The 14,594-nt window shown below is 36.6% G+C and overlaps 1 protein-coding gene across 3 annotated transcripts in view; it reads left to right on the top strand.

Annotated features, from left to right (window-relative positions):
* CCDC171 (coiled-coil domain containing 171) overlaps positions 1-14,594 on the top strand; it is a 147,309-nt gene that overhangs the window by 18,340 nt on the left and 114,375 nt on the right. For all 3 annotated transcript variants that reach the window (XM_040580067.1, XM_040580066.1, XM_040580068.1), the window contains exons 7-8: positions 8,052-8,144; positions 9,462-9,622. In XM_040580067.1, coding sequence (XP_040436001.1) covers positions 8,052-8,144; positions 9,462-9,622 — 254 coding nt within the window. The remainder of the gene's footprint in view (positions 1-8,051; positions 8,145-9,461; positions 9,623-14,594) is intronic.

Raw genomic sequence — 14,594 nt, 5'->3', positions numbered from 1 at the left:
GTGGTTTTGTTGTGCATCACTTGTTTTCTTTCCTCCCTTCTGTTTGGGTTTCATTTTTCTCCCCTTCTCTCTTCTTTTCAATGTAACTGTTACTGCTATCATTACTGCTGTTCTTTTGTTTTTATTTTATTTCAGTTACTAATTTTTTCTTATCTCAACCCTCGAGTTTTACGTTCCTTCCTGATTCTCCTCCCCACCTCTCTGGGGAGGAGGGTGCGAGTGTGCAGCTGCATGGTACTGAATTGCTGGCTGAGGTTAAACTGTCACAGTATGCAGTAAGGATGAACTTTTTTTGGAGTTCACAAGGCTGTTCCTGTACTACCCTCTGCTGGACATAAGGGAGAAATCCATGGGAAAATAATTGCTTAAGTAATGAGAGGTGTTAAATTGAGAATCTTTTTGTACAATGGCACTTATATTTATGAAAAAATTATCTGATAGACTATATTATAAAGAAAGCAAGGCGAAAAAAGTCTGCCCCCTCTTTTTTTTTAATATTCGCATGGTTTTATGCTTCAATCATTATTCTGAACATGGTCTAAAAGAGGACATTTCTAGTTTTTGGAATTAAAAATGAAGAGAAAGAATAATAGCAAGTTCCTGTGGACTCTTCACTTGAAAGACAGCTGAACCTGCTAGCTTTTCAGTTTGCAGTGATACCAGTGTGGTATATTACTGCATGGACATGGAGTCCTTCTGAAGTGGAACACTTACTATTACCAGAAAAATTTAAATTGGGAACCTTATTGTTATTATTATGTATCTTTAGCCTTCAGTTCAGTAGTCAAACAAATTCCTGATGTGTATATATTGAACTCAACAAGATGCTACTATTTCTGATAATCAGTTTCCTGGAACCAGTGTATTTTATTTTAGCCTTTAGCTTCACTGCTCTGGAAGGATGATTTCTTGGGAAATATAAAGCAATTTTTATATAAAATAGTGTTTCTTCTGATGTGTCTAGGTGCCAAAAAGCTGCGTGGGAAAACTGTTTGACAAACAGTGAAAGAAATGCTAATGTGGATTTTACCACAAGAAACGGAATTGTTGGTTCATAAATTTTAAACTCTCTCTTAATAGTGATTTTGTATTTTCTTTTTATGCATTTGAGTCTGCCAACTCTTAGTAAGCTGGAGCTCAAGGTCTTTTGAATTTTTTAAGCCTTTTTCATGGGGCCTGAAAAACATCTCATAACTTGGTCCATTTTATTTCTGAGACTTGAGTAAGTTGCCATATTTCTGAGACTTTGAGTTACCATTTAAAGACCATTCACTTAGCTTTCACTTTGCCCTTCCTGCATCCCCACCCATAAGCATATTGACCTTTTCATGTCCTGCTAAATGTGTTATCTTCTACTGTTTGGTGATGCTGCTGTGATGGAGAGATGGCGGCAAAGACTTGAGAAATGGTCCATTTCTGTATTTGCAGAAGGTGCATGTGCGTGCTTTAAGGCTGTGGGTGTGTTACATTTCTTACTGTATTCGAGTCGATCAAACGCAAAATTTAGGTCCCAGCTAAAAATAAAACCAAACTCCTAAACCTACAGAACTGCTTTTTTTCCCCCTGCTTGTTATTAATTTTACCATAAATTGTAGCATAAGCTAAGTTACAGTTCTCATAAGAAAGACTTGAGAAAGCTCCAAGCAGTGCAAGAGAGGCCACATTCCTAAGCCAATTAACAGTGCTGCTGGTTAAACTACTTTTTGTCTTTTATGACTACACACTCTTGATGGCTTATCCCTACTTAATCCACTGCTTTCTAGTGTCTGCACAATGCACAACTGGCATCTAGGAATTCTAGCTACTGTGACTGTCTTGTATGTCCTCTAAGTGCTGCGGTTTTTGTAATGGTATCTGTGGTGGCTCCAAAGTTCAGGTTTCTCCAGTGACAAGCTTATTGATGCAATGGACTTTCTTTCTGAGAAGAAACTCCTCTTTATCAACTCCTATGCATTTTATTCAAGTCCAGTTTGAAGGCTGTTCACTCTTGCCTCACAATGAGACTGAAGTTCTTTGAATACTGTCTCATGTAGCCCTTATCAGGAGTTAGTAACAAGTCACATGTTAATCTTGTGTATGTGCATGTATAAAGTAACAGTGTCAGTTCATGTACTGTTAAGAGGTTTACCAGCTACTAAGCATGAGAACCAAAAGGGTCATCTTTTTCCCCTCAAGGTACTGTAGAAAGTGAAAGCAGTTCAGATGAGTTCACTAGCAGGAAGGAGCTCAGTTGCAGTTTGGAATGGACTTTATCCAAAGGCAACCAAATTATGTCAATTTAGCAGTCCTAGTTGTTTTTATTCTTTTTTTTTTTTTTTTTTTAAATGTAAAGCCAAGCATATGGCTTATCTTACAGCCCCCATGCCAGTGAAGTTGTTTATGTGGTATTGTGCAGGTCAAATATGGCTCCTCTGTCAATGACAGATGTTGCTCTAGACTTCATATACAGGAAATATTTATAGTGAAGGTTGACCACACTCCGTCAGACTGAAAGAACATTTACTTAAGTGGTTAAGGATTGTTTGTAGTTAAGTAACTTTATAGTTATTGAAAGGTTGTTTATTATCCGGACAGGAGATGGCTCCACCTTACCACAATCAAGAGGCATCAACTTTTCTAACGCTAGGTGGAAGTGGTCAGCACATCTTCTAAAGATATGTTTAGACCTGGCCTCCTGATTTGACTTATGAATCATAGGGAATTGCTTTTAAGTAGGAAGAAGTAAGATCTTTATCTGAATATTGAAGCACACAGAATGAGTGGATGATGATCCAGGTATGAGGTGTGTCCTCTTCACTCTTGAAACTTTTAATTTAGCTGAGCATTTCACATAGGGGTTGGACCTCAGCCATGGGGAAGTATAAGTATCTTGACAACTTGTTAGTAAAATAAAACTGAAAAATTGTTCATATTGTGGGCTAAATAGAAGCAGAGAAGAAAAAAAATACTTCTATTACTGTATCCAAACTTAGTAACTGTTGTAAATGTACTTCTATCTTTTCTCCTGTTGTTTTCTGTGTTGCTTGTCTGGTAAAGGGTATCTTGATGTAAATTCAAATGTCAAATGATTACATTTTCATGGCTGTGGCATTGCACAAATGTAGGATACTGGATTACTCTTTCAGTATTCATTCAGTATGGAGTACCCCAATATTCACAAATACTGCAGTACTTAGAGCAGGTGTGAGTGACTCAGAAAAGTGGAAGCCACAAAGGCCAGTTTGGAAAATGGTACTGCAAACTGTTAGCATGCAGAAAATGTCTCCTAGAAACCATATTAGTGTTGACCTGCAACAGCACATTGGAAAAAGTGACTGAATGTTGAGAGATTAAACATACAGCATGGTCGTGCACAAGTTCTAAGGCTGGCACTGAAGTTTTCTTAGTCACTTTTATTTTCTCCTAATTCACAATTCTGTCTGTGCCATAACGGGAACAGATCCCAGATACCTTTGTTCCTTAGATTAAGGCTGAAATTGACTCAGTTGAATATCTAAGGAAACTTTGGAGATGCCATGAGTTTGTGTGTGATACCTTACTTAAGATGTCTGCCTTCATCTGTCCTATTTAGGTGCACGTGGAAATAAGGAATGACTGAATCTCCTTGAATTGTTTTCAGTATTGGATAAGGAAACACTTTGTAACCACTGCAGAACCCACTTTTTGGATCTGTCCTTCAAATAGATCTGTGATTTGGTCCTGACAAGAAGCTTTCCAAGCTAAATCAGAAAGGATTCCTATTGGGCACCCAGTTGAAAGACTGTGGTCTAGATGCCTGTGACCTGCAGCCTTTCTCTATGACCTGTTGTCCTGGTTTCGCACAGCTACCACTTTCTGGGTAGATGTTGTGATGTGTTTGGACACATAGTTCACTAAGGGTACTGTTTCTCACCTTTTGTCTGATGCAAAGAGGTTTGCATGGCTAACATGCTTCTGGTAACAGTTTCTTTCTGTTTGTCAGATGGGAACACAAAACTCCTTTGCTCATCTCATTCCTCTTTTTGGAATTGTTAGTATGGTGTTACAGGCTAGGCTCATGGCTGACATCTCTTTCTTTTCCTTACGAAGTACGTAATGGATCATCCTCACTGGTAGAGCATGCAGCTTCTCATGGCAAGGGGAAGTGCATGTAAGTATCAGCAGAGCTTGTTTGAACCTTTACTAGCAAAATAGACAAGATTTTCTATATAGTCTTTTTTTTGCAGCTGTGTTCTTCCCAAACAAAACTTCAGACTCAGCTTGGAGTTCAGGTGCAACTTCTATGGCTGATGTGCACTTAGATAAATAGCAATCCAAGATTCGTTTCCTTAGAGCACTCTAAGCAAATCTGAATTTCTTTATATTTAATAGCTCTGTATTGCTTAGCAAAGCTTATGTGCTAATGGCTGGTTAGATATCTCTCATGAAGTTTTTGTTTTCCCACTAATTTCCCACTTACTTGCTGGCTTCTGACTGTTTAAATTTGCTAGAAGTATGGTGAACCATAAACTTCAGCAATCAAATCATAGAACCCAGCAAAAAGAGTATTCATTGTCTCAGCAGACACAGACAGCATCTACATGACTTCCTCAATTTACATATGTAATTTTTCTGCAAGGTCTTTTAAGGATCTAAATCTCTTCTGTGTAAGACAGCTGCTTATACTGATATGCTAAGATAAAGATTTACCTGAGTAATACTCTGAGGCTTTTGAAGAGAACATAATTCACTCTTCATCTTTGGCTTCTAGCAATACAAGAAATTGGTGGCAGTTCCTGTCAGATCCCTGACAGTGACTTGCCTTGAATGAAAATGTATTTTCTTTCTCTCCCTAGATCTTTATTTTCTGAAGGTCCAGTGAACTAGTGTAAAAAGGTTTTAAAAATCAAAATTGGAACAAACTACTGGTACATAGCAAAGCTTTAAAGAATCAAACTGTAGAAGATGATGAGCTTTAAAAGCAAGAATAAGGTGTTGAGACTCCTAACATTGTGAAGAAACCCCAGTTTTGAACAAGTGAATTTTCTCTGCCTTTATATAGCGATGTGATCTGTAAGATGATACTTACCTGCCAAATAAATATTTTGCTTTCTAATTTAAAATTTAATTACCCTATGTGCACTATCTCGAATCTCTGAATACTTTCCATTGGGATACCTGTCAGGTACATCTAGCTCTTGGTTGGTCAGTGCCTAGGGTTCGTACCTCGTTTACAGTAGGCCAGGCTCACTGTCCTGCTTGTAATTAGGAGCCTGTTTCTCACATTCCAGAGACAATCAGAAACGTATGTAGCTGAAACACTAGTTTTGCCAGTGTTTCTCTTTTTACGGGCATGCTAATTGATTCTTCAGTGACTTGTGACAACTCAAAACAAATGAACCATCTACAAGTATGTCTGTTTCTAAAGTGAAGTGCTTTTATTTCAGGACAGCAAAGGAATGATATGTTGGCACCTCTTAAGGTGTGCTTGCTTCTGCATCTCTTCCCTCATTGTCCCAGGATTTTCTTAGGACTGAAGTTTCTATATTTCTGGGAGTTTGTCTCCTTTGTATAATGTGTCTTCTCCTTGCAGTTAGTGTCTGTCATGTTGGCTTGAGGAGACAGGCTGCTTTTAAAGTACCATGAACTGATACCTGTATGCTCTGTTTGGAAGAATGTGATTGCTCCAATTTTTAATTCTTGCAGATGCTTTCACTCAAGCTGTTACTTATTCTTCCTGGTGTTATTGTTCTTCTTGGGACTGATGAAATCTAACAGTTCTAGGGGGGCTTCATTTGAGAGAGTGTGTTAGCCATTTTGATAGTGTCTTGCATCTCTGGTTTCAGCTGGAGAGGGGCTGACATGAAGGCATAGTTCTACTTTGGACTGGTGCTTAGGAAATAAAGTAAGAGTTAATTCAAATGCAGTACAGAGCTAGTGAATTAGTAAGTTATACCTAAAAACTTCACTTGCAGAATCACTTTTTTCTTTTTCCATTTCAGCGTTCACTATGAGAATAGGCACTTGAACAAAACAGAAAAGCATTTTTGCTCTTGAGGGTATGCAGTGAAATATTCTCAGTGAAATCTCTGTTCACTCTATTTTAAAAAAATTAATTTTCCAATTGTTTTTTAAAAATGATATTTTCAGAATGTTGTGATAGGTACCTTCCTCACTGTTTCCTTTATTCTTCTCTTCAAACTTTTATTATTTTCAGGCAGACTTTTAAAATATTAATAAAAAAGAAATTAAATCCACGTCACTCATTTATTGTTCACTGACTGCTTTTACTAGGCTGGCAGTGTTGTTGTGTGAAACTATCCTGTTGACAGATGTTGACCTGTTGGAGGATGCTAAGGAGTCCTTCCAAATTGAAGCAGGAGGTAGTTCGCCAGTTCTTCATTAAGGGCAAAGAGGAGTAGGATCTGATGTTTGCAAGGAGTAGTACTGCGAAGAGTCTAAATCAAGCTATTTTTCAAAAGAATCTTAGCAATATGGAATTACAATGTTTGTGCAGGATTTGTGATTTTTTTTTTTATCAAGTGTGTTAAACAGGTAGAATCCTGGGAAGAGGCAAAGTTTAAGCCTTTTGACAGCCCTTACTGTGGAGGAGCTTTTGTAAGCTCTATGCAGTTGCTGCTTTTTTCTTTAGCAGGCCTTCCATGGATGTCAGTTTCAAAAGTCTTTCCTTTTGTGTGCGTGTGTGGTTATACAAAGTTTAAATTTATGCCAAGAGCTTTTATTTTAACAAGTTAATGTTTCTCTCTTTTCTTTTAAATGTTCAGAATCAAAATGCAGTCTTGCATACTTGCTACTTTGTTTTACTTTTACAAAATCTGTAACTTTCATTGTATTTATATAACCTTCTTATGTTAAGTGACTTTTTAATATTAATTCCTTTTTCTTGATCTGCCTGATTTAACTTGAAGCCAAGAGACATATTGGGATGATTTTTAGTTTTCAATCCAATTATGAAAGTGAAAAGAGATGATTTTATTGATAGAAAACAGTGTAGTTAAAATTGCATGTGCATTTCCATTATAGCAGATCTTTAGTTACTGCTTTTGGTAAAAGTATTTTTCCAGATGAAATTCTATGTCTAGGCCTTTGTCTGGGAATACTGATCTGGTGATTTCTTTTGTGTTTATTGTAACTTGAATTTTTTTCAGCTTGGATCACTTAAAAGTTGGATAAAAATATAAACTACTTGAACTTTTTATAGGCAATCCAAATTACAAGTAGATTCTTAGCATAGTCATTTGCATTTTTGTGCTTTTCTAAATCTTATAAGAATGGATAAGAAAGATGTAGCAGCTTAATTTGGAGAATCCCATTTTGCTTAAACTATGCATGCATGTACAGGTGTTCTGTGTAATGAGATATAGTAACTGATTAAAGTACTCGGGTATTTGATAAATGAGATCATGAGCATCCTGATAATTGCTAGACTAAATCGTAACAGAAGAGTTACAGGTCAAGGAACGTAGCAGTAAAAAAATACTAGGTTAATGCTTTGAAATGTTAGAGAGTTTACAGGTTTTTGTTGTAAGGAAACTGACTAGTCTAGGGCTGCAAAGCAATCTGTTCTGGGCACCTTGCCTGGAAATTCGGTGCCAAAGCCAACATATTTTTGAGGAATTTTGTATCTTCTCTGTGCTTCATCTGCCTTGTTGCTGAAATTGTAGATACTCTATTGATACCTCGTATTTTGGAACATACAGGGTGTGGTTATTTTGTTTCAGGTGACAACCTTGGTGTAAAAGCGAATAATGAGGGAGTAAGTAGAATGTTTAACTTGGCCTTTCTGCTTTCTGACTTCAGCTGCAGTTTTCGTGATTATAAAAAAATGTATCAACAACATAATGCTACAGAAATGTCTTTAAATAAATAAAAAGTAATAATTTAGTATTCTAGATGTGTAGAATTTGTTTTTATATGTATTTCTTGGTATGAGTTCTCACAGTTCCAAAGTACAAGTAGTTCAGATATATCAGGTTGTTGTATGGAGTCGTGATATACTGAATGAATAGAGTAGTCTTTGTGTCATGTTTGCCACCTCTCTGGACTTAAATTTCTTCAAAATACACTTTCAGGCAGCTACAGTGAGAATAAAGAAACTGCAAGAAAACATCGAAGCAGAGAGAGCAGCACATTTGGAATCCGAATTCAATTTGGAGATCATCCAGGTAAACTTTTTGTTAAATATTTTGTAGATGTTTACAGTAAAACAGTTGATAACATTGTAAAGATACAGTCTTCCAAAATGTTAAGACTGCTTATTTACTTTAGTGAAAACTGAACAGTCTTTTCTGCAACAAGTGCCAAAATTGTAATAGCTAATACATAAGGAGAGAATAGAAAAATACCTGCTTTTCAGGGAACATTAAAGTTATTATAATAGATAATGAAATGTCACATTTGTAAGTTTGAGAATTCCCACTAGCAGTTAAATAGTGAGGGGAAAGGAAATGTTTCACAGTAGTTGAACGCTATACTACTGTTTATGTGTCTTGCCCTGTATCTTTTGAATGGGCGTTTAGAGGTATTTGGCAATGCAGTGCATACATCCAGCTTCTCTAGGAGTGAGTTCAATGCATCCTGAAACTGCAGTTCGAAGTATAATTATTCAGAGTACATTTTAGCTTCAATCAAATTTATGGTATCTGCAGTTACCAGTAAAGATTGATTATATGAAAAAAATGTAGCGTACAGACTTGAATAGTAAGTCTTTGTATTGCTAAACTCTCTCTCATGGAGTTTGACCCAGCATGCCAGTAATGGTTTATTTTAAAAAGCAAGAGAGAAAAAGCTAAATGATGGTTGCTCTGGTAATTTCATACGAACTAACAAGCCTTTCAGACTGGACTTTTGAAACACTAAGTGGGGAAAAAAAAAAGGGAATTTCGTTACCTGTTTTCTTCTTTTCTGAGCAACAAAAATAAATGCTGCTCTTCTTCAGTTAGTTATTTTCTTATTCTCATGATTTTCTCTATTTATAGGCACTTAAATTTTTTAAAGTGACGATTAGCAGCAGAAAGCAAAGATTTAGTTTTCTTATTTTCCTCTCTCTACTTCTACAACATACAAAGGCGCTGGGAGGGTAACATTCCTTAAAGTGAATGGCTAGTGAAGTTTTCTTCCTCGTTGATATACATGAAGAAGCTTCAAGTGTGCTTTGTGCTGAGTGGAAGTTAATCCCACACTTTCATGAGTCTACTTGAAAATTATAATTCCCGTGAAAAACTTCAGTAGTAACTGAAAAAGGAAAAATCCGTCTACCACCAAAAGAAATAAAAGGTGCTTTTGGTCGGTGTACCTGTTTGTCTCCATTTTGAACTGTATGCATTCAAACAATTTTACATGTGTTCAATGCTTTCTATGTTTATACTTCCACACAGAATTAATGGAATAGCTACCTGTAAAGGAGAGCAGAATGTAAACAGCATTAAAGGTCATGATAGTTTTTCCTAACTTGCTTTAATTGCTTTCTTATCACTTGGTAGTTAAGAATTCGAGACCTTGAAGGAGCTTTGCAGGTGGAAAAAGCCAGCCACTCAGAAGCTCTTTTGGATTTAGAAATGATCAAGAAAGAGTTCAAAGAGGTAGAAAATGCATATGAGAGAGAAAAACACAATGCCCAAGAGAACTTGGAAAAACTCAATGTGTAAGTTACCTTTCAAATTAATTGTAAAATGGCAGTAGATGGTTTGAGTACCACTTGCAGTTTACATTCTCGATAGTGTTCAGTCACAAGAAAGCAACACAATCTGATGCAATTTACCAAACCAAGCCAAGGTTCAGAACCTGGCATTCCATTTATAATGGGTCCGTATCAGTAACCATACATATGATGGGTAGGCAGAGAAAATAACCAATCTGTTATAGATTATGTGCCAAAGCAAAAGTGTTGAAAATTATGGTTATGATAGGGTTGGCCCACCAGTAGTGTTTGGGAGGAAAACATACATGTTTATGACGAAAACATAAGTTGCAGGTTTATAACACTTCTTTTCTCTGTTTACACTTACATTCTTGTGAAAACATTACTTTTCAGTTTAGTGAGCCAGATGAATCTCTAAGACTTCTGTCTAGAAGTTGTGTATAATTTATAGTGGATAATTTCATTTTCAGCTTTTGGATAACTGTAGGAAGTTTTTAACATGGTAATGAAAAATAGAAAAAAGGGGTTGAAGTGTGTGAGAGCAGATGAAATTACTTGGGATTCCTTTCCTGTTCAGCACAAGCTGCTGTGTCTGTGGTAACAGACAGTTTTTGGAAGAATTTGAAGGCTTTGTTATATTCCCCAGGCAGGTATAGGATGCGCAGTACTGAGTCTTCTTCCCTGGCTGAATCAAGTATATATTGGGGTGAGAAAATGTCAGGAAGAAGAATGGCGTTGGAAGGTAGATAATTGAGGAATATGTGAAATAAAGGATGGTAGGAGGTGAGGTTTATGGGAAGAGGAGGTTTAAGAAGACTTGAAGTGGGTGGTGCACAATGGGGCTGTGGGAAGAGACTCAAGCTAGTAGAGTGGGTTGGAAAAGGAGCTGGCATCTCTTATCTAGGATTATATGAGTCTGTACACAGAGGTATTTATGTTGACGTATTCATACAAACAATAGTTGAGAACAAAAGAAACTGGTTTTCCTAGAACTGAGGAAGTTTGTGGGCCTGAGAAAGTCTTTCTGTATGCATGTTTACAGAGGTGTTTTTAGTAATATAGTTGAAACCTGTGCTGTATTATGAACACCTTAGAGCTCTTCATTAAACTAAGGCCAAAAGAAGTCTGAATGTAAGGTTGTGCATTTAGATAAACCAGAGTTGTATTAAAAAAATTAAAGCTTTTTTCCTAAGGAAAGGAAAAATTTTTTATGTAAAAAAATTTGTGAAAATGTGTGAAATACATTGTGATAGTCATCTAATGTGATGCTTCAGGAAGACTGCAGTCTTCACAGCTGGGAAACTGAATAAGTATATTTCAAGATTCTCTATGGTCCTAAAATAACATAATTTAATTAAACTGTACTCCCATCCTGCCTGGTTGTTTTTGCTTTGAGCATGAGTTCTGTGGCAGCAACATACATGTCACTAAACCAATACCAAGTTCTTTGCCTTTCTTTGAACTGGAGAAGGCCTGGACCACTGATGTAACATTTTACTTTTTGTTGTTTTACTTTAAAAAAGCTCTTTTGTGTTCAGAACAGCCTTGTTTGGAGGAATGGCTGTTGGATCAGTAGTTTTTACCTAACAAGCTACTTCACTCTGTAGCACATCATGCAAACATATTCAGTCCTGAAAGGACTGTAAATGTATTACACTGGGAGTTATGTATCAGTAAAACAAGTGGATTCTCAGGGTTTCTAGTGTGTTTAGCATTTTAGTGCTTGAATTTGTCTGTCTTGAGTTATTTTAAACTTTGATTACACTGGTTCTCTCAGGTATGCCCATCTATTTTAGCAAATTCTCATTTTCATGTTGCTACAAGATATTTTATCTTAGATATCTGTGCCCAGTAATAGTTATCAGTTCAAGTTCCTCTCATGAAGATTCCTTTTGTCCCCACAGAAAGTTCATAAAATATCAGTACTGCATCTACATTTTTAAGAACAGTTCTGGTTGGTTGATTTCACCATGCTAGATCCCAGTCTCCCAAAGTGGTATGCGCGTGCATTTAAATTTCCTTAACAGTTTTTCACAGCATTTAATTCTGAATTATGTTTCTCAGGTGAGCAAAGACCTTTTGTCTCAAGAAGTAGCCTTAAATGGAGTACTGCCTGCACATGGAGTGATGCTGATCAGTTGTTATCATGTGGAGAGCCCCACTATCCCTTTAGGTGGTGAACATGAGTACTCTCTCAACAACTCTGTATTTTTTTCTAAACACTTAGAAATTGCAAATTACACTCCACTAAGTTAGTGACACATTTGAGTCTTTAAGGCCTGAATGATTCTATTATTAGTATGAATATGTTCTGAGAATCAAGAGATTAATTGTGAGGTAAAATGTAAGCTAATTAGGAGCATTTTTAATTATACCTTAAACATCCAGACCATTAGAACTTTACAAGTTTTACCACAAGGTTAACTACTTAAATTTTAAATTAGTAATGTTAGTTTAAAATTGTGAAAATCTGTAAGTAGTAATTTCCCAACTAAGTCTTCGAGAGACTCTGGAAGATACTTTTCTATATTAGATTATTCAACCCAGCATAAGGATAATGGTTAAATATCGAATTACATTGCTGCATTCAGTAGTGTATTATTCTTTGTGAGGATCTTTTATCTAGACGCATGAAACTTTTTTTGAGAAGTGAAGTTTTTTGTGGTTAGGGTAGTTCTGGTCTGTGAAAATTACATTTTGGAAAAATGGGAAGAATTGCATTATTTTATTTGATAAGATAGATAGGGACTGCGAGAACTTATTCTCAAAAAGAAAATTTGTTTTTCAGATATTGTATTTCTTTGTCTGGAATTGCTGTAGGAAATACCTGAATATATGTATTTGTTTTGGCAAACACCTGGAAATACAGTTCTTATAGTTATGGTACCAGTTGCATTAGGAACTTTGATACTGGTGCTTACAGAGAAGTAAGTACTTGTGTTACTAAAATACGACAAGAACCATAAACAGCCTTCCTCTTTTCCTCTGAACTGGATAATTCTGTTCAAGACTTCTTTCCCAGGAAAGCAGATTTGCCCTATTTTGGTTTTCATTTTGTATGGAGAAGAATTTGTGCCTACTTAAAGCACCTGTTCTGTTTGTTAATTGGATATCATAATAAACTTTGCCTAACACCCAAACAGTGTCTTTCACTACATGCAGTTGTCTGTCGATACAGGCAATTACTCCTAGTAGCTTTTGCCAACTGAGTTTTCAAAAACAGATTATTTTCTGTGATATCAGAGAATGCAAACTTTGGCATGAAAGTTAACACAGTTAAACAGATGATTTTGTTAATAGAGCCTGAAGAAACAGCTTATCCTTACAATTTTGTTAGTCTAGACACCTAAACTTCCAGAGTTCTATGAAGATAGGTAGTGAAGGTCAAGCTTTATCTCAGATTGATGTCAAAATACCTGGTTCCCTTGAGGTAATTACGTGGGGTGGGCATGTACTGCCTGATCTGTTTCCCGTGCCTTTTTTATTCTTTTAAGTATCCAAGTATCAGTAACACTGGTGAATATCAGTGATTGCTTTCACCAGAGCCTTTCAGAGAGAATACAAAAGCTTTTGATCTACTTACTTTTGAAGGCTGTGGTCCTTCAACTCCAGACTATGTCAAGAGCATGGCTTTTTCTTTTAAGCCATGGTTTGGCATCCTAACAAATTTTCCCTTTTTCTGAAAGAGTCCCATGAGTTTGTCTTTAAGCCTTAGTCTTTGGAAAGTCTTGGAGACTTTCATTTGTTGCACTAGAACACTTGTATATCTTTTTTGCTGGACTTGATGTAGGATACATGATACCAAAGTGGGAAGATATACAAACCTGTTAGAATTTATTTTCTCAGGAAAAGATGGCTTTAATAACTGAAACCAAGTAAACAGGCTTTTCTGGGTTGCATAATTTATTAATTAGCTCTGAATCCAGTATCACTATGTAAATTGGAAGCAACATGGGATTTGGGTCTCCATGTGAATTTACTTTTCTTGAAGAGTGAGAGCATGACATAGAATAAATTGGAACTGCTTTTGCTGTATTTCTGAAAGCTGTGGGAGTAGAAGCTACTTTGGAGGATGAAACAGGCAAGTTCTTTCCGTAAGAATAAGTAACCATCTACAGCTAAAAGAAAAAATACCAGGCAGACTGATGCAGAAGCACATAGGTATTTGGAGGACTGCTGAAGTAGTCCTTCAGCTAAAAAGGTACATTGACCTATAAGAAAGAAGTCAAAGTCAGAAAGTGACAATACTGATTCAAAAGTTTCAAAGTTGGAAGAACTTTGAGGCCTTTGCATTGTTTTAAATTCTAGTGAGACAGCGATAGGAGAAGACAAAAAAAAAAAAAAAGACACCTGGATGGATGTTCACGCTGCTAAGAGTTACATCAAAGAACAGTTCAGGTTGAAAGCGATTGCAGGAGATCTATAGATTGCAGGATCAGGTATGAGATCAGGTTGCTCAGGGCTTCATACAGTTAGGTCTTGAAAACTCCAAGAATAGAGATGGCAGAACTTATTCAGGAACCATTGTTCCATTGTTTGACTCTCATTAAGGTGGAAAGATTCTACTTATCTGAATCTCTTTGGATTTGATTTGTGGCTGTTGTGTCTTGTCCTCTAGCCATGTGTTGCTGTAAAGTGACTGGCTGTATCTTCTTGATAACCTCCATTTAGACGCTGGAGGGCCTGTTATACACCCTGTAGTTATCTCTTCTCCAGCCTGAATGTACCAAGTTCCTTCAGTTCTTGTATGTACTTCAGACCCCAGTCATGTTGGTGACCCACTGCAACTTCATTCCACCTTTTTTCCTGTGTTACAGGGAAGGTGTGTGCTTAAAAGTGGTCATTATCCTAGATGTTTTTTAATGAGTGTCAAATAAAAGGTGGTTAATCACTTCCCTTGATCTTCTGGCTATGCTACTAGTAATACAGCCCAGGATGCTGTTACCTATGTCTACTTATATGCCATGCTACTGCT

The sequence above is a fragment of the Falco naumanni genome, chromosome Z, assembly GCF_017639655.2.
Source record: "Falco naumanni isolate bFalNau1 chromosome Z, bFalNau1.pat, whole genome shotgun sequence".
NCBI classification, from domain to species: domain Eukaryota; kingdom Metazoa; phylum Chordata; class Aves; order Falconiformes; family Falconidae; genus Falco; species Falco naumanni.
The sequence above is the reverse complement of the archived record's forward strand: the minus strand, read 5'-3'. Positions and strand labels throughout refer to the sequence as shown.